We start from the raw sequence: 23,844 nt of genomic DNA on the forward strand, positions 1-23,844 counted from the left end.
TGATAATGGCAAAATTTAAGAAGAGAGGAAAAATCCACAGACAACTTTATCAACATTAAAGTTACACATGAATTCAATAAAGTATTTACATTATGCTTCCTTCACTTCTCTTTCCTTTTCATGTTCTCTCCAGGAATTTGGAAGGTGAAAAGCAGCCAAAATGAAGTTATTTAGGGTTAGAAGTCCTTTTCCCAAATCTTTAATCATCTCGGTGCCGCTCCTCTGAACCCCTTCCAAGGGAATGAAAGAATGCTGGGGCTGACCCTCGGAGAAGGAGGGGAGGCCGGGGCTGGGGGCTCAAGGAACGGAGGTGGTGAGGAAGCCCAGCTCCAAGCCCCCACCGCCACACTAGGCCGGGTTCTGTCTGTGTTCCCACCACGGGCCCTGCGGGAGCTCGACTGTCACAGATTCCCACAGGGGACGCAAAGGCAGCGGTGTGATGCCCACCTTTTCATCATCACCGCTCAACTGTGAGAAAATCTTTACCGGGGAATAATATCATTCCCAGAAAAGGGAACCTTCTGATTCTCATGCAGGGCTTCAGCAGACCAAACTGCACTACGAGGCCTTTGGATCTTAAGCGCTCAAATATACCAGCCATAGGCAACGGGATTTCAATGAATTCTTACCTTTTTAGGTTGGCCCTGTCACCGCTATCTGAGCTTGCCACCGACGAAGTATCATAGGAGTGAGAATCAATAGTATCTATGTTCAACAATGTAGGATCCTCGAGAACAAAGGACTCCTCTTCATCATCAGTCTAAATTGGAAGAAGGAGAGATCAATAAATTCAAAACTCTGAATACTCTGTAAGTCAGAGCAGCAATCAAGGATTTCTCCAAAATACGGACACGATTGACCAGAGAAGCTTAGTACAGAATTAAATTCCAACTTCAAAAGGCATCTCTCGCTACAAAGAATTCACTCCCAAAATTCCTAACTTGTCGCAGAAAAAAAAAAAAAGTCACAGGTTCTTTATGGGCTGCAGCCTATTTCTTAGAACCCAAACCTGTACAGACACTTCACATGCTAACTCGTGCTACTGAGACGCAAACCAAGAACACCAGGCTATAAATAAGAGAGCGGGAGGAGTATGGCCAGCCGACAGAGGAGAGGCACTCTGGGGAGAAAACTGCACAAGCAAACACTGTGATCCCAAAACAGGGATGCCGCCCGGGACAAAGGACCCAGTCCGGCAGGGCTGGCGCAGGGACCGGTGGCGGCCCGGTGGTACAGCACGTGCACTGCAGGCCCGGAGGCCACGAACTCCTCTTCCAACATCAGTCACACATGCTGGCACCACTGCCGGGGATCCAGAGCCACAACCAAGTCTGCAGCTCTTTGGAGCACAGAGATAGAGGGTGCAAACCCGGGCAAGCCCCAGGGCCGGGTATGCAAGTGGCACCATCGTCAAGTGTGAGAGACGGCTGGTTATGGGAACAGTAGCAACAGAGAGAAGGGGGGCAGGGGAGAGGTTTTTTTAATTTTTTTTAATTTATTTTTTATTGACTCGCCATCAGATATACGGTTACAAAGCTGTTCACGACTGTTTCAGTCATACAATGTTCCAACAGCCATCCATTCACCAGTGCACATTCCCCACCACCAATGTCCCCAGTTTCCCGCCAGCCTCACTCCAACCCCACAGTCTGCCTCTACAGTCTCTCTCTCTCCCTCTCTTGCTCTCTCTCTTTGTGCATATATATGTACATATATATACACACATAAATATATCCCCCTCTCCTCTTCTCTCTCTCCAAACTGCAAAAAAAATTTTTTTATTAATATGACTGCAGCTTATTAGTAGGGGCTGGAGGTTCATCCCAGAAAGATAAACTGGAACGCAAATTGTGCAAAGCTTTATATTCCATTTACCTGGCTGACAATACAGTCCTGTTGATCCCGTATACCGCTGTGCCCTAATACCTTGTACAAAGCCTGACACATTATCGTTACTCACATAATTAGCATATTATACACAGAGCAGTGAGAAAGCCACTGAGGAAGTTTGTTTTGTTTTGTTTAGACTTGTGGGCCACACCCAGCAGTGCACAGGGGCTATGCCTGGCTCAGTGCTCAAGAGGCCATGCAGGGGCCTCTGGCATGCAGTGCCCCTTGGGCTCTCTCTCTCCCACTCTTTTTTTTTTTATTAGTTTATTTTTAATTAGAGAGTCATCGTGAGGGTACAGTTACTGATCCATACATCTTTGTGCTCATGTTTCCCCCATACAAAGTTCGATAACCCATCCCTTCATCAGTGCCCATTCTCCACCACCAGTAAACCCAACATCCCTCCCCCCTCCCCAGTCCCGTCTCCCCCCACCCCACCCTGCCACTATGGCAGGGAATTACCCTTTGTTCTCTCTCTCTGATTAGGTGTTGTGGCTTGCAATAAAGGTGTTGAGTGGCCATTGTGTTCAGTCTCTAGTCTGTATTCGGCCTGCATCACCCTTCCCCCACATGACCTCCCACCACATCAAAATAACTTTTTAAGGTTGTGCCGGTGCTGGCTCTCTGAGGTTACTCAGGTGCTGGCTCTCGGAGGTTACTCAGGTGCTGGCTCTCTGAGGTTACACAGGTGCTGGCTCTCTGAGGTTACACAGGGCTGGCTCTCTGAGGTTACTCAGGTGCTGGCTCTCTGAGGTTACACAGGTGCTGGCTCTCTGAGGTTACGCAGGGCTGGCTCTCTGAGGTTACTCAGGTGCTGGCTCTCTGAGGTTACGCAGGGCTGGCTCTCTGAGGTTACACAGGGCTGGCTCTCTGAGGTTACGCAGGGCTGGCTCTCTGAGGTTACACAGGGCTGGCTCTCGGAGGTTACACAGGGCTGGCTCTCTGAGGTTGCGCAGGGCTGGCTCTCTGAGGTTACTCAGGTGCTGGCTCTCTGAGGTTACTCTGGTGCTGGCTCTCTGAGGTTACACAGGGCTGGCTCTCGGAGGTTGCACAGGTGCTGGCTCTCTGAGGTTACTCAGGTGCTGGATCTCTGAGGTTACACAGGGCTGGCTCTCTGAGGTTACACAGGGCTGGCTCTCTGAGGTTACACAGGGCTGGCTCTCTGAGGTTACACAGGGCTGGCTCTCTGAGGTTACACAGGGCTGGCTCTCTGAGGTTGCGCAGGGCTGGCTCTCTGAGGTTACTCAGGTGCTGGCTCTCTGAGGTTACTCTGGTGCTGGCTCTCTGAGGTTACACAGGGCTGGCTCTCGGAGGTTGCACAGGTGCTGGCTCTCTGAGGTTACTCAGGTGCTGGATCTCTGAGGTTACACAGGGCTGGCTCTCTGAGAGAAAAGGTCGCGCGGCCGCTAGTGCTCAGATCTGTCCCAGTCCCGAATCCTGGAGCCGTGTTAGTTGCTGCTCAGTGGCGCCGGGGTTCCATCCGGAGAAGGTGTGCAGGTGGCACCTCCTCCCTCCGGCCCCCCCGTGTTGCTGGCCCCAATTCGGGTCCGGAGCATTGTCCGGGCCGTTGCTCACCAGAATGCCTGCCGCTTCTCTGTGGATTGTGGCATCAAGATGGCGCCGAGGGTGGGTCGAGGGCGTGACTTCCGGCAGCCGGGACCACTCAGATTTTGGGCTGGCGCCGCCCCACTCCAGTGGCCCCCGCGGCTCGGATCTGTCCCAGTCCCGAATCCTGGAGCCGTGTTAGTTGCAGCTCAGTGTCGCCGGGGTTCCATCCGGAGAAGGTGTGCAGGCGGCACCTCCTCCCTCCGGCCCCCCGGTGTTGCTGGCCCCGATTCGGGTCCGGAGCATTGTCCGGGCCACGTTGCTCACCAGAATGCCTGCCGCTTCTCTGTGGATTGTCTCTCTCCCACTCTTAAACTGACACTGTCACAACTGACTGGCGACTCCTCTGCAGGAGACTGCAGACCTAGACACGAACCCGGAGATGAACCTACCATGTGATGCCGTAAGAGGACAGAGGTCAGAGAAACATACTCACCTCATTCAGTATGCTCTCTAGTGTTGGGGGTGTGTCAACTTGAGGGATATCAAACTCCTTGTCATCAATCTAAAGACAGAAAGGAAGTTAGTACCACACCAGGAGGTTTTGCCCCCTTATGACCTTAAGGATCTTTCAATTGATAAGAACCACTATGAATTAAAAGACAAAATTTACCACCAAACTAAGAGTCAGATCAGAAGACAACCAAATTGTTTTTTTTTTTTAATTTATATATTTAGTGATTACAGAGGACAAATATGCAGTAACTGTGTCACTGAGACAGTTCCTTCCAGAAGGAGTCAGTTGAAGGACTCTGGCATCTGCTTTTCCCTCTCCCCCCTCCCCATGTATGTTTTTGGACCACACCCATTGGTGCCCAGGGCTTACTCCTGGCTCTGCACTCAGGAATCTCTCCTGGCAGGCTCAGGGAACCATATGTGGTACCAAGAATAGAACCCAGGTCAGCCACATGTGAGGCAAGTACCTGATCTGCTTTACTATCTCATCTGCTTTCTTAAACATAATTTTAAAAAAACAAGGCAAGCCTTATGATATGCCCTAAGTAAGTGTAGACATGTTCTTAACATACAAAGATATGATGTTGTGTTTCTAATTTATTTCATAAACTATGAGGATACAATTAAATTAAACAATTTGTTGTTAAGTATTTTCATGGTTTCCCCACATGGTGAGTTTCTTTTCTCTTCCACTTTCCAATACACTTCTCTATTTTCTAAAAAAGAAAATTATTTTTATGGTGATAAAATCATATTTATATCATATCAGTTGGGCAAAAAGCATCACTCCATAATATCTCAAAATAAACCACTAGCTCTACAAGCTCAAGAAGTCTGTTAACAGAGATGCACTTCAGTTTCTTCCCCTTTAAAATGGGTTTTCAGAGTGTTGGAAAGCTCAAATGAGAATATAGATTGTTTTGAAATTGTACTGAATTATACAAATGGGGGCTTAAACTATCTATAAAACTACAGGCTGTGATTAATCCATAAAAACATTACAGAGAGTCTGTGAGTCATAAATAAAATACACTCTGATACCCTAGTTAAGCATCATTCACTTGATTAAAGGTGAATTTTTACCAGGTCATTTTTGAACTCCAGTTCCTTGTCCAGATCTATGTAAGAGAATTTCGAAAGCGAAGCTTCTAGATTGAAAGATTTATTCAGTTCTTCTTCAGCAGTCTTGGCACCGAAGCTCTGGTCCAAATTTTCATGGTCTGATTCACTTTCCATATTTGCTTTTAATAACTGTATTCAGCTAATCCCAGAAAGCTTTCGTTCTGTTTGGTTTTTGGCCTTAGATGAGGGTGCTGATCTCTTTTCAAAAAAAGAAAAAAAACAACGTGTATCATTTAGATTTCCTTCGGGACGTCACAGAGACCCGTTTGGCCAGACTTCTATGGAACCTCATTCTTTGTTCGATCACTGATTACAAGCAAAAGCAAGCAACACCTGGACAGCGTGAAGAAACAGGAGCAGGTTCCTATAAAAGCACAAAGGTCAAACTCAGGGGTCTGGGAGTGACCCCCAGCCACGGGCTGGTCACTGTCCTGGGCTAGAGAGAAGCTCGGTCACTGGACTGACAGCAGGAGGATTCACGAGGTGAGGAGGAGGAACAGAACCGACGCGGCAACAAACCCCGTCTTCACACTCCAGAGCTGCCGGCTCCCCCAGAGGTGAGCAGAGACCAGTTTTGATGGCAGGAAGACACATACACAGAAGCCAGAGACTTCTCGGCCATGGGAGGTGCAGGATGGGCCCTTCTCCTTAATACTGCGCAGCAGAGCTCAGGGCGCAGCCCTACCAGGGGAAACGGTCATGGCGCCTGGATAAAGTCATTCCACAGGTGATGAGAGAGTTCTAGAAAGCGAGTCATAGAGAAACACGACCTTTTCACAGAAAACTGAAATACTAAAGAAAGAGAAATGTAGGACCGGAGCGATAGCACAGCAGGTAGGGCGTTTGCCTTGCATGCGGCCGACCCGGGTTTAATCCCCGGCATCCCATGTGGTCCCCCAAGCACTGCCAGGAGTAATTTCTGAGTGCAAAGCCAGGAGTAACCCCTGAGCATTGCTGGGTGTGACCCAAAAAGCAAAAAAAAAGAAAAAAAAGAAAGAGAAATGTAGGGGGCGTATATTCTTTGGTGGAAGGGTCCCCCAAATGGTGCTCAGGAAGCCTCGGTGGTGGGTAATTCCTGGCAATTCTCAGCCAACTGGCTCAGGAAGGTCAACATGGGGGGGACGCAGCACTGCAAGGGCCTCTCTGAGTGCTGCGGGGCTCAGGGCCTCCCAGGCCACCCCCGGTGGTGCTCAGGGACCCCCAGGACTACATCTTGTAGCTACCCTGGATACTGTGTGGTGTCAGGAAGCACAGTGGGCTTGGGCCTTCCACAGTCCTTATACTTCACAGTTCAGGATGAGACAATGCCACATCAAAACAATCTAGTTTACTTGCAAAATCGTCTTTTCTAGAAAACTAGGGGGGAAAATTCAGGAAAAAAATAATTGTAAACTTTTATTTTGTGTGGTAGTAGGTTACAAATACCAACTATTTAAAAAAAAAAGTCAATTACTTGGTTCTGTTATGAAGACACAAATAATACCATCGACAGATGATAATGAAGACACAGACATTCTGAACCTAGCTCCTTAAAACTGTGGGTTACAACCCCATGTGATCATATAACTTAATGTGGAGGGGTCACAAATGTTGTTTCCATACAAATCTGTGACTTCTCATCAGTGATTAACCTATATGCCTATTTTATATACCCAGGACCATGTACAAATTTTTCAGGTGATAGAGGTGGCGAGTGAAAACATTTAAGAATCCATGTTCTAAACTAAGGTATTTTCACAGAGCCCAACAGCTAGCAGTAAGGGACAGAAGCTTTTTCAAAATATCTCCTATCTTCTCCCAAAAAATTAATAAAAGCAGGGGCTAGAGCAATAGCACAGCAGGTAGGGGGTTTGCCTTGCATGTGGCCAGCCCGGGTTCAAATTCCAGCATCCCATATGGTCCCCCGAGCACTGCCAGGAGTAATTCCTGAGTGCAGAGCCAGGAGTAACCCCTGAGCATCGCCGGGTGTGACCCCCCCCAAAAAAAAAAAAGCAAAATATCTCCTATCTCAAAAGGGCATAACCACCACCACCAACCACTCCAACCCCTCACCACAGCGAACTCTTATCTTACTCTTGAGGCCTCATTTAGGCAGGAAAAAAAAAATGTCTAACAACCACAGAGCTATTCTGAAAAAACTAACTGGGGGTGGGAGGGCATAGTGTCGGGGACTGAACCCAGGCTCCCACACATGCAAAGCAAGCACTCGACTCAAGCACTCACACCAGGGCCTAAGAAAGAATGTTCGTAAGGATGAGAATTACTCTTGTTATTAAATAAACTTGCCCACACTTTTATATAGTTTTATAGAATAGCACCCCTTGTTTTACTTCCTCTTCTAGCATATTAAGAGAACTAATATTCACAATGTGTAAGACATATAGACTCAAGAAGACTGGTTTTTTCAAGAGCTGAAACCAAGCTTTCTAGCTAGTACATTTGGGTTAATACCAAATATAGGCTCATTTCCTTTACATGTTACAGAAGACAAATTTTTGGTTTTGTGCCATACCCAGCAGTGCTCAGGGGTTACTCCTGGCTCTGCACTCAGGAATCACCCCTGAGTGCTCAGGGGACCATCTGGGATTCTGGAGATCAAATCCAGATAGGCTGTGTGCAAAGCAAATGTCCTCCCCACTGTACCATCACTCTGGTCCCTACAGAAGAGAGATTCTAAGGCTCTGAACTACTACACAAGCTATCAAATGTTTCTGAAAGACCGTTGTTGAGGGAACTCTGTATCTAGCAAATCTGAAAGGATCTCCTCACCTCAGGTATACTAAATGCACTGCTCCTTTTACAATGAACAAAACGCAGCAGCAACATTAGCTTTTAATAGGATAGTGACAAACTACTTCTTAATAAAGTTCATTCTGGTTTGTACCACTCAGCAAAAACGATTCCAATTAGTCAAGGTATGTTTGCAAACATGTACAATCTAATTCACATTCAACGGTTCCAAAGGACTGTTATTAATAGACTTGCACACTTAAGAAAGAAGAATGGAACAAATTCATCTATCTAAATGTTTACGAATCTAAAATATCTCATTCTTCACTTGTCTTTCCAAAATAATGGGTAGGAAAACAATTTTTCCGGGGGGAGCGTCCCAGCCGTGCTCAGAAAACACTAGAGCTCTACCCAGTGGCCTCAGGGACCAAACCTGGGGCTCCTGCAAGCAAGGCCTCAACGCCAACACTTTGAATTCTCTCTCCAAACCTAAGAAAATAAGGTTTTCTGGCTTTTATTTACTTATTTGGTTTTGGGCCACACCCAGTGGTGCTCAAAGCATATTCCTGCATATTCCTGGTGATGTGCTCAGACACCATTTGGGGTCTAGGGGACTGAACCCCGGCTGGTCATGTGCAAGGCAAGCACCTTACCCACTGTACTGTCTGTCCAGTCCCTCTGAGCGCTTCTTACATCTTTTCTGTGGAGGAAGTAAGAGACTCTCAGAACACCGACTCCACACCCAAGAAGCTTCAGGTGATCAAGCACAGCCTGAAGCAAAAGCATCGCCCGACCATCTCCGGCTGTAACTCCACTGAGCTGTTGACTGGTGTGAGGTGGTGGCAGAGGAGAAGGAACATAAGACTCAGAAACAAGTTAAAATCAGATGGGAGTGGGGGGCAGGGGGGCCAGGGGGTTAGTAGCTCAGTGTTGGAGCACCCGCCTCACAGCTGTAAGACCTCGAGCCGGACTCCAGCACCACTTCACAGGCCAACTAGGGTCCTGGCAGAATCACTGCTCTTGGGATCGCCACACTGACCACTCAAGTGTGCCGCCACGGGCATGCACCAAAACCTACTGCATAAAAAAATAAAACCAGGGCTGAGGAGACAGTACAACAGGCAGGGCAACTGTCTTGCACACAACTAACCCAAGTTAGATCCCCAGCACCATATACGACCCTCCAAGCCCTGCTAAAAGTAATCTGTAGAGCCAGGACTAAGCCCAGAGCACCGCTTGATGGTGGCGTGCTCTTTTGCTTGATGTGGCAAAAAGAAAATGAGGAGGAGGAAGGAGGGCAGAAGAGGCAGGAGAAGGGAAGGAAAAAAGGAAGCTGGGGGGGGAGGAGAAGACGAAGAAGGTCAGTCTGTCTTCCCTCTTTGAGCCCTCACATGTCACTGGCTTTTGTTTTGGTTTTGGCCCGTACCCTGCAGTGCTCAGGTCTTATTCCTGGCTCTGTGCCCAGGGATCATTCCACATCGGCAGGGGACGGAACCCAGGCTGGCCCTGTGCAAGGCAAGCGCCCCCCACACTTTCGCGTCAGCCCTGAGCCCCTCTATTTCTGTACCTGCAAGCTGAGTTCGGGCCCTTCATGCCGCCTGCCCAGGCCAGCATCCAGCTCTGGGAAAGGCTCCTGTGACGGCTGCCAATCAAAACTCCTCTGGGACTTCCGGGTGCCGACCATGACATAGTGTTTACAGATGTAGGATTACAATGTTGCAGAGCATTATCTAAGCGCTGGCCCGCTATGCACCGAACACTGGAATACAACTAGAAAATGGGTCCAAGTTCCTTTAATGCTCAGTAAGACATAGCACAAAATCGCCAGAATCCTTCACCGGAATTCATTAAGAGGGAACTGGTGTGGGCAAGCCACTTCCGCTGCCCCCCGAAACAATGAACAGCAAGGCTGAGCAGTACGCCCACACACCCACTCAGCAGAAAAGGGGGCATTCAGTACCGCTCTCTCGGCGGGACGCCCGCTACGCACGTCACTGGCAGAGATTCTCTAAGAATGACATAAACTTACCGAGGAGCAGAAGAGGAAGAGTCTCTTTTGGGGTGGGGGGAGGGGGAGTTTGAACCACACCCAGCTCCAAGCTCAGAGGGGTCACGCCCAGCAATGCTAGGGCTCCCCAGGGTCAGCCCCATGGAAGTGTGTTCCCCCGAACTCTCTCTCCAGCCTGGAAAGAGTGTCTTGACTCCCTTGAGCCCAGGTTGCGGACTCCTGGGACGTCTGCTCCGGCCAGCACTTCTGCCCACTTTCCCAGCTGTTCTGTCCTCGATTACTTACAACCTAGAGTCCTCGCAGGCATCTAACCATTTCTGCAGGACTTCTGGGAAGAAGGAATATAACAGTGTTACAGTGACTGCTAATCTTTAAGAATAATGCTTGATTTGGTTTTCAAAAAAATGAATGATCTACATTGACAGTTTCCTCAGGAATTATATTAAATAATTACAATAAATAATTTATTTTACTTTTGGGGTCACACCCAGCGATCCTCAGGGGTTACTCCTGGCTCTGCACTCAGGAATTACTCCTGGTGGTATTATGGGATGGACCCGGCGTTGGCTGTGTGCAAGGCAAATGCTACCCACTGTGCTATCGCTCCAGCCCCGAGGATTTCCACATTTTTCCAACGGGAAAGACCCTGACTCATGACCCAGTACTTCTGTAAAGGTCTAATTGGTGCTGGGCCAGTCAGAAGGACAGCGTATCAGAAGGCCAGGTCAGCACTACTGGAGGTTTTCCCACGAGCCTGAAACTGGTGCAGGCCACGCCCAGGTGGCAGATAGTAAATAAAAACCTTTCGTCATGATGAGGATCCTAGGACCTGCAGCTCATTCTAAAACCTTGGAGAGGGGAGGGGGTCTCGGTGGCTAAAACTTCCTCCTTAGCAAGTAAGAGCAAGTTCAATCCCTGACTCCACCCAGATACAGTGAGTGGGGGCGGGACACCCCACCCTCCCCCCAGCAGCTCTGCCATGTAGGACATCAGAGCACAGCAGGTTCTCTGTTCTGGGGCCAGCTGGGAGCATGTGAGCACTCAGGAGGGGAAAGCAACACGAGGGGAGCACCTTCGAGCACCACAGCAACCTCTGCTGAGCACCTCGAGAGAATGCACGCAGCACCGCCACCAAGTGTGCAAACACAGTCACCAGCTGGTGACGGCACGCGTAATGGAGGCCACTTTAATAGCCACCAACTTGGCGGGGGGCCTGCTGGGGATCGTGGTCATTGCAATGGGTCAATCAAGGGAGAGAAGAGAGGAGTTCACTGATTCCAACGCCTTTCCCAGCCCAAACAGAGCTCTGGAGCCCCAAGAATTTCTCTGGCAGCAGGTCCCAGCCAAGACCTCCGGGGCAATCGTGGAGTGGGCCGGATGGCTCTGCCCTGACAAGCCCTGCAGCTGTTCCTTCACTGCAGCCAGGCCTCAGGCCCGACTCACCAAGAACCTAACCTGCCACAACCTTCGGGCACACGGGTCTTTGTGGCTGAGGACTTCAGGCCTCCTCCCACCTCCCAGGCCACGCCCACATCCGCTGGTACCACCATTTGTGCTCACCTACCGGCCTTGCTCCAGAGACTCATAAATAAAACTCTAAAGAGATCAACTAGCAGCAGAAACTTCTCAGGCACCCGCTCCCAGCTGAGACCTCCGGGGCAACCGGGGAGGGGCAGGGGCTAGCACCCACCCAAATGAAGCCCCGGCAGCTGCTCCTACACCCCAAAGCCGCCGCCATGCCTCCGGCCAGGCTTTCCTCTCCTACAGACTGCATTTTCTGGAGCAACATCTCCAAACTGGACACGATGAGATCCCAGTAGCAGCACACCAGATTAGATGGGATGTAACATAGAAGCCGACCAATCTCAACTGCCAATAACATTAAAACAGAAGGCTTAGAATCTGGAAAAAACCCGAATGCCCTAGAACGGATGACTGGTTGAGGAAACTTTGGTACATCTATACAATGGAATACTATGCAGCTGTTAGAAAAAAGGAGGTCACAAATTTTTTATTTAAGTGGATCGGCATGAAAAGTTTCATGCTAAGTGAAATGAGTCAGAAAGAGAGAGACAGACATAGAAAGATTGCACTCATCTATGACATATAGAATAACAGAGTGGGAGACTAACACCCAAGAATTGTAGAAACAACTACCAGGAGGTTGACTCCATGGCTAGGAGGCTGGCCTCACATTCTGGGGAAAGGGCAACTCAGAGAAGGGATCACCAACTATAATGTAGTCGAAGGCCATGTGGGAAAAGGGAGTTGCGGGCTGAATGAGGGCTAGAGACTGAGCACAGTGGCCACTCAACACCTTTATTGCAAACCACAATAGCTAATTAGAGGGAGAGAACAGAAGGGAATGCCCTGCCACAGTGACAGGGTGGGGTGGGGGGAGATGGGATTGGGGAGGATGGGAGGGATGCTGGGTTTACTGGTGGTGGAGTATGGGCACTGGTGAAGGGATGGGTTCCCGAACTTTGTATGGGGGAAGCATAAGCACAGATGTGTATAAATCCATAACTGTACCCTCATGGTGATTCATTAATTAAAAATAAATAAATTTATTTTAAAAAATAAAAATAAAAATTAATAAACAATTAAAAAAAAAAAACAGAAGGCTTAACAAGGAACAACAGCTTACTAAGCCATCAGACAAGGACTTAATGTCCCCATGGTGAGATACAACAATTTTCACAAACTTTCTTCTACGGGAATATTTTTTGATTATGCAGGTAGCCATTGAGTGGTAAGAAACAATATAAAATAAATTATGGTGGGCCTGCTAGGGGCGAGGCTTGAGGGATGCTAGGAAAATGGAGACAACGGTGGAGGGACGGTGACAGTGGTGGTGGAACTGGAGTTAGGCTACTGAATACCTGTAAGAAATCAGCCATGTACAGCTTTGTAAACCACGGTGTTTAAATAAAGTGGTAGGAAAAGAACCCAAAGAGACCTCTAGATCAAAGGCCACCATGGAGGGTTGGGGAGGGGGGCGGGGGGGAGCAGGGTAAAAGCTCAAGGGGCTGGCAAACACGTTTGGCAAAGAGACCCCCAGGTCTAACCTCTGGTACACATGACCTCCCAAGCACTGCTGGGCACGGCTCCCGCCAAAAGACAAAACCAAAAGGCCAAGGTGCTTGGACACTTCCCTAAGGCAAAGTTAGGAGCAGCTTCTCCCCACGAAGAGCAGAGCAACAGTACCCCACACGCTCATCCGCACGCCTGGACCTGCCTCTGGTACCATGACGCCCAAAGGGACTCTGCAGGGCCAAGCGAAAGCACAGCAGGCAGGGTGCTTGCCTTGCACGCGGCCAGCCCAGTTCAATCCCCAGCACCACACATAGTACCCTGAGCACTGCTGGGAGGGATCCCCGAGCACATAGCCAAGAGTGAGCCATAAACACTGTGGTGGGAAGGACTCTGCAGAGGGGATTAAGTTAGGGTTTTGAGTGGGGGGATTACCCAAGGGCACAGAGGAAGAAGAGTGGGTGTGGGTGCGTGGAGATGGGGCCCCAGAAACAGGCTGGGGGAAGTGGCAGCTATGCTGCGGGCATTGGAGGTGGAGAAAGGTTCCTAGAACTCAGGCTGTGCCTCCCGCTGCCAAAGGCAAGGGCGACGAGGTGCACCCCGAGCCTCCCCAGGCCACCAGCTCCGCCCCTTAGGACCCGTGCTGGGCTTGTGAGCAGCAGAACTGGAAAATAACAGAGCTGTGTGGTTTGAAGCTACTGCACGCGTAGTAATGGCAGCAAAAGGCACTGAAAATGCTAACACACACCAACGTATGTTTGTAGCTGGCGACCTCGCCAACAATCTGAAACACAAACCCCTCCCTTGTCCCGTGGTGTTGCCCAAATATTTATGGAGCAAGCCTCTTCATTCCAGGAGGCGAGCCGGTGATGAAACGCTAAATATGTGACGCATAATAGGCTCCCCTGACGCTGATGGAGCCCTCAGATACCACATGCACGCTCTCCCAGCACAAAGGCTGGCAAGGAGCTGCCAACAGCTTCCCCTTGGGACACAATTCGACAATTAGCTCCTCACCCAACCATCCTGCGACCGAGTGCTCTTATGGTTCTAATGGGATGCCAAGCACAGAGCACACCTACAAACACAATAAAGGTTATGCCGATCATTTCTCAGTCTCTCCCAGACAGAAATCAGATTAATTGGACATGAAATGTATGTCACAGAATTATGATTACCCAGTAGATTGCCCTCTTCTGAGTGCTTGTATTTTATTAGTCCCAATTTAAGATAATGTGACATCTTGATAGTTCCCAAGATAAGCCCATTCATTAATAAGGTTATTTCCAACCACTACTAATAGATTTGAGAACCATTAAAAAAAATAGACCATATAAGCTGCAATTGTCCCATTATGACACTGGCCAAGTAAATAAAAACTCTTGGATGAGATCCACCTCTATTTCGCCAGGATAGTGGGAACTCTGTCATCTGCATTTTTTTATTTTTTTTTTTAAACCTTTGGAAACATTTTCAATTATTCTCCAGTTCTGGATCCTGGATAAATCACTGACATTTTCTTTATCTCCTAAAAATGTTGCATAAATTACTTTTCATTTTACAGTGAAATCAAGGGTATTTATAAACGCATTACACTTCAGAGGATACCATGAAATCATATTAAGGAAAAGATTTTACAAGCCAACTCTGTATCTGGCCCTCTCAATCAAGCTTTTCTCTTCTTCCATTTCACTTTTTTGTCTGGTCATCTTATACTTTGTTTCGTGAAGCAAAATAAAACAGAGGATTAACTTCCATTAGTATTATACTGTCTTTTTTCGGTAAACAAACTCCCTTGCAACAATTCCCCAGTAACGACAGGGTAAGATTTCAAATTCAAAGCCAGAAAGCTAAAAGATGACAGCTAAATGTACTGCTTTATTTTGGTGGCTGTATTCTGAGCCATACTAGAGATGCTCAGGTCTTATTCCTGGCTCTGTGCTCAGGGATCACTCCTGGTGGTGCTCAGGGGACCCTACTCGGGGTCACAAGTGGCTTAATGCCAGGTCAGCACATTAACCCCTGCATCATCTCTCTGGTCCCAACATACTGTTGTAATCAGATTCCTCCAAGATCATTCTGATTTCCTTCGGGAATAGCTCCCGAGGGGACTTCGGACAGAGCACAGCACGCCCCAGACGGTGCTCTGTGCCCACTAGCAGTGATCTGTCAGGGTGGAGCCAGGAGTAAGCCCTGTGCACTGCTGGGTGTGGCCCCAAAGTTTTTTTTTTTTAATTAAAAGAAAAAAAACAGCAATAACAACAACAACAAAAATAGGAATGGCTGGGCCGGAGCAATAGTACAGTGGGTAGGGCGTTTGCCTTGCACTCGGCCAACCCAGGTTCGATCTTCAGCATGCCATATGGTCCCCCCAGCACCGCCAGGAGTAAGCCTGAGAGCAGAGCCAGGAGTAACCCCTGAGCATTGCCAGGTGTGACCAAAAAAAAAAAAGGAATGGCTCCACATTCCTGCTTCGCCTGCTCCCTTCCCCTTCCCCTTCCCCTTCCCCTTCCCTTCCTTTTCCTCTTCATTTTTCCCCCATCCCTTTGTGCACTTCCCGGTATCTTCGTGACTTCTTTGGGACAGTGTTGAGGCACGTCCCTCAGATTGGCTCATTAGTTAGACTACCATATGACTATGTCTTTTCTCACCCCTCATTAGACAATAAAAAAATGGGATCATGCTTCTCCGTATACTGCACCAGCCAATAGATTTTATTTTTTCAACTGTAAGAGCCACTCCCTGCAGTGCTCGGTGGCCACCAGAGCCACACCCGACCTCCCTGGTGGTGATACTCAGGGGCCCCTCAGTCCCCGAGAGCGCACTCAGGGCTGTACGCAGGGAAGGCAGCTGCTCTCCCTCTTCAGCTCCACCCCGGCTCCTCGGGAGGCGTTGTGACCCGCACAGCCACGGATGATGTGCAGATGAACACAAGACTCGGAGGCTAGGAATAACACCACCGCCACGAGTGTAACACACCTGTTTCATTACCTGTAACTGTGAGGTTCCAAAGAACAGTTTAACTCACAGCACACAGGACTCTAAGCCATGAGAAACCAAGAAATAATACGGACTTTTCCTTTAGGTAATCAGGCTTGTCTACTACGGCTGATCACGTTCATCCATCAGGGAGCAGTTAGGACTCTGCCTCCCTGCAGGAGGTGTGGCTGGGGGGGGGGGGGCGTGCACAGGCTTCCCATGCAGGAAGTCTTGACCCTGGCACCAACAACAATGAGGGAAGAGAGAGAGAGGGGGAAAGAGAGAGATGGAGAGAGAGAGAGAGAGAGAGAGAGAGAGAGAGAGAGAGAGAGAGAGAGAGAGAGAGGGAGGGAGGGAGGGAGGGAGGGAGAGAGAGAACTTCGTTTCCTTGCGAAAGCCTCTTGCCCAGCTCAGCTAAGCTAGGCTTCCCATTAATACGCACCTATAGCATACTTGTCCTCTTTCATTGCCCTTATTATACTGCAATCATGATTTCAGTGTCTGCACCACCTTTCCGCTCCCTCAACTGGAATGAGAATTCTAAAGAGAACAAAGCCCAGATCTGCCTTGCACCCCACTGTATTCTCATTGCCTAATTACTCAGTAACTAATCAACCCGCCAATCCACTCACTCATGCCCCCTCTCTCCTTCAGTAGCCATGACTGTCTTCGAGTCTCGGTCATTCAAAATAAGATCCAGTCACTCTACCCCCAAAAAGGTCTCTCCTGGAGAGTCCCATCCTTTAAGTCCCCAACACTGACTTTTTAATGATCATTCAGCTCAGATATACATATACGTGCACCACAAACCCCACACCTTCGAGTGTTTTCTGTTCTTTTGCATTAGTTCAGCGTTTTGGCCAAGATGAAAACAATGGCTATGTCCATTCAGCTTATAAGTCAACTTTATCTTCGGCAAAAACAGGAAACAGGAGAGTTTGATTCCCAGAGCCGGGCACTCAGCGCACCACCCCACACTCAGTGCCTGTGAGTGGACACAGGCTAGGAGAGGGGTCAGTGCCAGCACTGGCGCGCCTCGGGCACAAGCAACCCACCTCATACATGCTCACAAGAACAAACGGCACATGATTCCCACGAGGTGGGAACCCAGGCTGCACGGGGGGCTCCCTGGGCACTTAGACGGCAGTCTCCAACCTGACTCCTTCCTGGAGCACTGGAGGGGACTCCATTGCCAAGGGGCGTCAAGTTGAACCTCAGCCATGCACTTGAGAAGCAGGCCCGGGTTAGATGCTCTACCACACAGAGCCATGGGCTGCTTCCTGGACCCTCCCGCTATCTTTCAGACCTAGGGAGGCCCACCACAAGTGGGAACGGTCTAGCCCAGTAGCCAGTCGCTAAGGAAAAATTCCAAACCTGTTTCCTCCTCTTTCCTAGTAAATGTCTAAATAAGAGGAGTGACTGCTTAAAATTAAGGAAGAGGGGGGCTGGAGCAATAGCACAATGGGTAGGGCGTTTGCCTTGCACGCGGCCGACCTGGGTTGGATTCCCAGCATCCCATATAGTCCCCTGAGCACCGCCAGGGGTAAATCCCGAGTGCAGAGCCAGGAGTAACCCCTGAGCATCGCCAGGTGTGACCCAAAAAGCAAAAAAAAAAAAAAAAGAAAGAAAAAAAATTAAGGAAGAGGGGCCAGAGCAACAGCAGAGCAGGTAAGGCACTTGCCACACATGCACCCAACCTGGGTTCAATCCCTGGTACCCCACACGGTCCCCGGAGCACAGAGCCAGGAGTAACCCATGAGCTTGGGAGGGTGTGGCCCAACACCCTCCCCACCTGCTGCCCAAGTTTTTGAAAAAGAAAAAGAAAGCTGTCATCCCGTGTCCCAACGTACATGCCCTGATCTCAGCCGGCCCTCCGACACCCCGCGGCACCAACCCCAGTCCCCATGCAGGCCAGCTCCACGCAGTCGGACTCCATCCCAACAAAACGGAACACACATGGGCCAAGAGACACTCCCTGAACAGCAGGGACAAGTGTGGAATCTGGAAAAGGGGTCGCTGGCAGAAACGAGGAGGTGGTTCACAGGACAGCTAAAGCAGATGATTACAACAAACTTCAGTTCTCCTAGAAGTTAAGGGTTGGGACCAAAGAGATAGGGCAGAGGGCAGGGTGTTTCGCTTGCACGCAACCAACCTGGGTTCGATTCCTGGCATTCCATAGGGTCCCTCAAGCACAGCCAGGAGTGATCCCGGAGCCCAGAGCCAAGAGTAACCCCTGAGCACCACCAGGGGTCCTCCCTTCCCCCAAAAAAAGAAGTTAGAGGCAAACAATATCTCCTGTACTGATTATGTTCTCAAACCAAGGAACTCACTTTACCAACCCTAAAGCTCAGGCATCTCTGGCAGCAAACACTTGCATCAATACAGGCCACGCCGAGACAAAGCAGCAGACAGAAACGCTTGCTGGCATCTCAAACCACCGGGCTACAGACGGGAGGACAGGTTTAAGGAGACCGGCTGAAGTGCGGCCCAAATAATCCTGGATATAAAAGCGCCACTTGCTACTGGAGACAAGGAGGAGGAGGAAGTTCGGGATCTCACAGAAACGGTTGCTGAGGCTTCCAAGAATGAAGCAAACAGAACTGAGCAAACTTCTGCAGAAGACAAGCCCTGGAAGCAACTAGGAGCAGCTATGGCATATTATGACTGCTTATTAAAATGTGTTCAAGAAGCCAATCCGATCTAGGTATTTTTACGCTCAAGTGCCTTGGACACTATAGCTCTTTGCAGTTTTTACTGTTACACACAACACATTCTTTGCAGCTAAACTGAAGAAGCCTGGGAATAGGGTTTGAAAAAAAAGTTACTAAAGTGCTTTACTTTGTTTAAATAGTTTGATTCTTTAATTCCATTGGCACTGATTTGTACGCAGACAGCAACGATGTTTATAGAAAACTAACTATGACATGCAAGAGGACTGAAGATCTAGGAAGGAATTTGACTAAAGATCTGAAATAAAAGTATAATATAGAAAAAAACAACAAAAGCTAAAAAAGATACTTTAATTTTTGTAAGGAGGGGAAAGGAGAGTGCCTGAGACCCACCTACCTATGCATGAATCTTAGTTCTACAAACTGTGAGACACAACCTTCCAGAAATCCCAACTCAAGGAATAAAAATGCTCATCCTCTATTCCAAGTTTCAGAGCAAGTATAAGGACTGTCACTGTCACTGTCATCCCGTTGCTCATCAATTTGCTCTAGCGGACACCAGCAATGTCTCCACTGTGAGACTTGTTACTGTTTTTGGCATACTGAATATGCCACGGGTAGCTTGCCAGGCAAAATACCTGTATCTATGTATATATGATGTATCAGGCAAAAGTCATGAGAAAAATCATTTTTCAGTTTCCTTTAGGGAGGGCACAGAACCTGGCAGTTCTGAGGGCTTCCTCCTGGTTCTGGGCTCAGGGATCACATCTGGTGGGGGCAGGGGACCATAAAGGATGCTAGAGATCAAATCTGGCTGGCTTTGCGCAAGGCAAGCACCTGACCCACTGAACTATCACTCCAGCCCCTTATTTTTCAGTCTCTAGCAAGTACCTACCAATATAAGAAGTTCTCTTCCAAGATCCACCTCAACCTTAGAGAAGCACCTGGGCCATGAAGGCTGAAATACATTCTCTTTTCCTCCTCTCTCCACTGAATATAGATACATTCTTCAGAGTTAAATGCAAAGAAGAAATTTCAGGCTGAGACATCTTAATTCACTCCCAATCGGTTAAACTGTTACCCTACTTCCCCTTGGCAGGTATAAAGGAGGATGGAGTCCCGAACATCATTCTTTGGGAGACAGGGTAGAGGGGAGCATAGTTGGCGATACTGCAGGACCACTCAGTGCCTGGGATCAAACCTGGAGCTCCCACATGGAGCAGTGTGCAATCCGGTCCTTTGAGTCACCTCCCTAGCTCACAAAACTGTTGTGTGTGTGTGTGTGTGTGTGTGTGTGTGTGTGTGTGTGTGTTTAAGAACAAGAAGCAGTTTCTTGCTAAACTGCAGTGGGAAAGAAAAAATGATTACAATAAATCCTCCCAACACCTACACCAGCTTTCCTTCAGAAAACCATTCCTCCTCCGCTCCCTGCAATTTCGGTGGTTCTCCCAATCAACTGCCCTATCTGCCCACAAGGAAGAGTAAGTACATGACAGTCCTGTGTCCAAGCCAGCCAAACAACGTCCGCCGCCAGTATTTCTAGATTATGAAGGTAGGCGTCTTCTCTTTACTGGGGACACTGAAGCTTGGCTAGTGTTACACAGGAGCTGTTACACCGACTGAAGATAATGCAATATTCATTCAAGAGTCACTTAAAAATTGAACTTCACTCTTAAAATAATCTACATGATATCCAAAGTTCTGAACCAGGAGAAAATTCTAAAATCTGCGGAAACTATGAAGAGATCGTTAAGTTAATCTCAAGAGATTGTAAATTAATCTCACTTTATCGAGTGGCAAGGACATGACCTCTCGTTCCCATCTACAACTGATAAGAGTCCTGCAGGCCGAGATGCTGATGGAAAGCGGGCCACCAAACTCAAATTTTCTTCCCCTGTATCTTTAGTCTGCACTCTGCACAACAGTCCAGCTATTGTCAGAGGCTTCCCTCGTCAACTCTGCCAGGCACATCCATGCAGGCCCTGCGTCCCCATTAAATACTTCTTCAAACACAAACACCTGCCGTGCAATTATCTCTCACGCTCAGACATCTGGAGTAGAGTTGGCGTCAGGAGTTAACATCCATGTTTATCTTTTTTTTGGGGGGGAGAGTGGGAGGTGGGGTAGGAGTGTGACAGTGTGGCTGCGGGTGGGGGACACAGAGGACACACGCCAGCCTATCAGCCTCGCAGCAGGAGAGTAAGGAGGGGCGCGCCGAGGCCCGGGAACCTCCCCCTGAAGCTACTCCATCCCACCCCACGCTCCCCGCACACCTGGACCCGGGAGGCAGCGCTTTTCCCACCTGGAGCATCAACCAGCCCACCGGGAGTCCCTCTACTGCCCTCATCCTGGGCCACGCCTCCGAGCCCGCCGAACCCCGAACCAAGCCTGAGCGGCGGACACCCCGCCTAGGTGTGAAGTCTTGTCCTCACGTGCCCCTGTGCAGAGGCGCAGGTGCCCACCCGGGAGCCCCCAGCAAGCCAAGGCGGGCTGCGCACACCTGTTCCAGCCGGGGTTCCGGGTGGGGGAAGCGGGTGGGGGCTGAGGCGCGAGGGTCCCTCAGCGCCCCCTGCACTGGAGAGCAGCAGGTGGACGCGCCCGGGGCCAGCAGCCCGGCACGCCCCTCCGGCCCGGCGTGCACCCCGCCCAGCCCCGGGGCCCCCGTGCGCGGAGTCTGCCTGCAGCTGCCCCGTGGGCCAGCCCGGGCCGCGCAGCTGCGTCGCAAGGAAAGCGCCGGGGCGCGTGTCCTCCCCCCACCAAGGCCACAGCCCCCCGCTCCCGGGCCGGCCGACGAGCCGCGGAAGGCAGATTCGTTACCTGTGCGCGCAGCCATCCCGGCCCAGGACCCCGGGCCACGTGACCCCGCCCCCTCGGGGCTCGCGCACGCGCAGTGCCCACCGCGGGCGCCGCGCTTCCGCTTTCCTCCGCGACGCTCCACCCCTTTCTTTACCGAATCCCCTCCCCCTTTTAAAGGGCCAGAAACACGGGGATTTAATGGGAAATTAAAGAAGCGAAACTTGGTAACAGAGACTGACCAGTAAGTAGCAGCCCTGGGGCCGAGAAAAGAAATCCTTTCCCAGCCCTAAGACCGCAATGAATTCAGCAAGAAAGTCAAAGTATCTTCAGCCAGCCCAGAAAGGGCAAATAGATGTTGGTAGATACTGGGTATCTACCAGGTTTTCAGACGTTTGGAACAAGTAATTTTTCAAAAAGGTAAAATAAAGAAGAGAGGGGCTGGAGCATAGCACAGCGGGTAGGGCGTTTGCCTTGCACGCGGCCAACCTGAGTTCGATTCCCAGCATCCCATATGGTCCCCCGAGCACCGCCGGAAGTAATTCCTGAGTGCATGAGCCAGGAGTAACCCCTGTCTATCGCTGGGTGTGACCCAAAAAGCAAAAAATAAAAAAATTAAAATAAATAAAGAAGAGAGCAGTATGATAATAATAGCTGGGAATGACCACGCTGGACAAAATCTGAGTGTTAAAAGTAGGTAAAGGGATATTCTTGATAACTTTTCTCTATCAATATTGCAATGCCCAAAAGGAGAGAAACAGAGACAGAGAGAGACAGAAAGACAGAGAGACCGAGAGAGAGAAGAAAAGCGCCTGCCATAGAGAGGGGGGGGTGAGGAGGGCTGATGGGAGGGAACATGGGGACACTGGTGCTGGGAAATGTACATTGGTGGAGAAATGGGTGTTAGAACACTGTATGACTCAAACCTAATCATGAACAACTTTCTAGGGGTCTACCTCACAGTGACTCAATAAAAAAGTTTTTTAAAAGTGTTTTCAGTAGGGGCTAGAGAGATAATATAGGGTTAATGCACTTGGCTTACATGCTTCTCACTTCACTTAACCTTCCCAGCCCCAGAAAACTAAATCTGTTCCCCCAAAAACGGTAGGAGGTCACTCCTAAGCACCTTCAAGTGAGGCCCAACACCTCCTGTACACCTGCTAAAAACATCAAAATATTTTGAAATGTTTTCAGGAACCAGGGAGATAGCACACCAGCTAAGGGTATGCTTTGCATGCCCAGAGTCTGGGATCCATCAGGAACTGTACACTTCCATGTGCACCATAGAAGTGACCAGCCCCAGCACCCAGCCAAGAGTAATTCCTGAGCACAGCCAGATGTGACTCCAAAACAAAAGCTTTCAAACATTAATGTAGGGTTAACACAGTTTTATTTTGCCAAACAAAGACAATACCACACATAACACACACACACACACACACACACACACACACACACAGTGAGTTACTCTCTTCTAATTTACAGTTAACATTGATCCATAAAAAGGTGCTTCAGGTAGGGTGCTTGCCTTGCATGTGGCCATCCCAGGTTCAATCCCTGTCACTTCAATATGGTCCCCCTGAGTTTCACTGGGAGTAGCCCTAAGCACCATCAGGTGTGGCCCCCAAACAAAAACATAAAACAGGAGCCAGAGCAATAGTACAGTCGGTAGAATGCTTGCCTTCATGTGGCTGACCCAGCCCTAATCCCCAGCACCCCATATAATCCTCCTACCCGCCAGGAGTGATCCTGAGTACAGAGTCTCATATCTGCACTCAGGAGCACTCCCTGGTGTGAACACCACCCCTTCCAAAAAAAATCGCCACATAAAAATGCCTCTTAACATAGAAACTTTGGAAAGACTCACTCTCCACTAGGGGAGATAACTTTAAAAAGAACACAGACACGTCTATTCCTAGCGAAGAAAGATGAACGCTTTTGGAACAGACTGGTTTTAGAGTCATCACAGTATGTGACATGGCCCTGGGCACAGATGCCAGCCTGACTGGGGGCTGTAGTGAGGAAAATAGAAGGAAGAACACCAGAAGATGCTCCTGGAGAAGAGAGTGGAAATATTCAGTTGGGCAGATCTTTAACGAGTATCCACCAGGTCCTGTGCTTCTAGATGTTTCAATGACCCAGAGGTAAGTCACAACCCCATTTAAGCACTCAGACATAACTAAAATACAAGGACCGCTCTTTTTGAACACTAGAAAGTGTAAAAATGAGACCATATTTTTAGGATCTTAGATGAAGGAAAATAGAGGACCACTTCAGGGAGGAGGTGATGGCTCATTAGGGCTCTGAAGAATGCCAGTAGCCAGTGCAGGAAGAATGCCTGGCTCAGGGACCAAGGGGATCAAAGGCAGAACAAAAGACTGGGGACAGGCTGCTGGCTTGATGTGGCTGGGGCACGGGCAGTAGCTTTCAAACATTTTTGATCATCATTCGCAGTAAGAAATACATTTCAGGACCAAAATAATAGCTCAATATCGCACACTTTGCATGTGGGAGGCCCAGGTTCTATCCCAGAATCCCTCACCAGGAGTGAGTCCTAAG

The 23,844-nt window shown here is 49.2% G+C and overlaps 1 protein-coding gene across 1 annotated transcript in view; it reads right to left on the reverse strand.

Moving 5' to 3' along the window:
- The window catches only part of VPS8 (VPS8 subunit of CORVET complex), a 262,990-nt gene extending 241,570 nt beyond the window's left edge, over window positions 1-21,420 (reverse strand). Inside the window, exons 1-4 of the mRNA XM_004603039.2 lie at window positions 21,310-21,420; window positions 5,035-5,271; window positions 3,932-4,000; window positions 630-760 (exon numbers count right to left, since the gene is read on the reverse strand). Coding sequence (XP_004603096.2) covers window positions 630-760; window positions 3,932-4,000; window positions 5,035-5,187 — 353 coding nt within the window. The 5' untranslated portion in view covers window positions 5,188-5,271; window positions 21,310-21,420. The remainder of the gene's footprint in view (window positions 1-629; window positions 761-3,931; window positions 4,001-5,034; window positions 5,272-21,309) is intronic.
- Window positions 21,421-23,844: the final 2,424 nt, after the last annotated feature.

The sequence above is a fragment of the Sorex araneus genome, chromosome 2, assembly GCF_027595985.1.
Source record: "Sorex araneus isolate mSorAra2 chromosome 2, mSorAra2.pri, whole genome shotgun sequence".
Classification (NCBI taxonomy): Eukaryota; Metazoa; Chordata; class Mammalia; order Eulipotyphla; family Soricidae; genus Sorex; species Sorex araneus.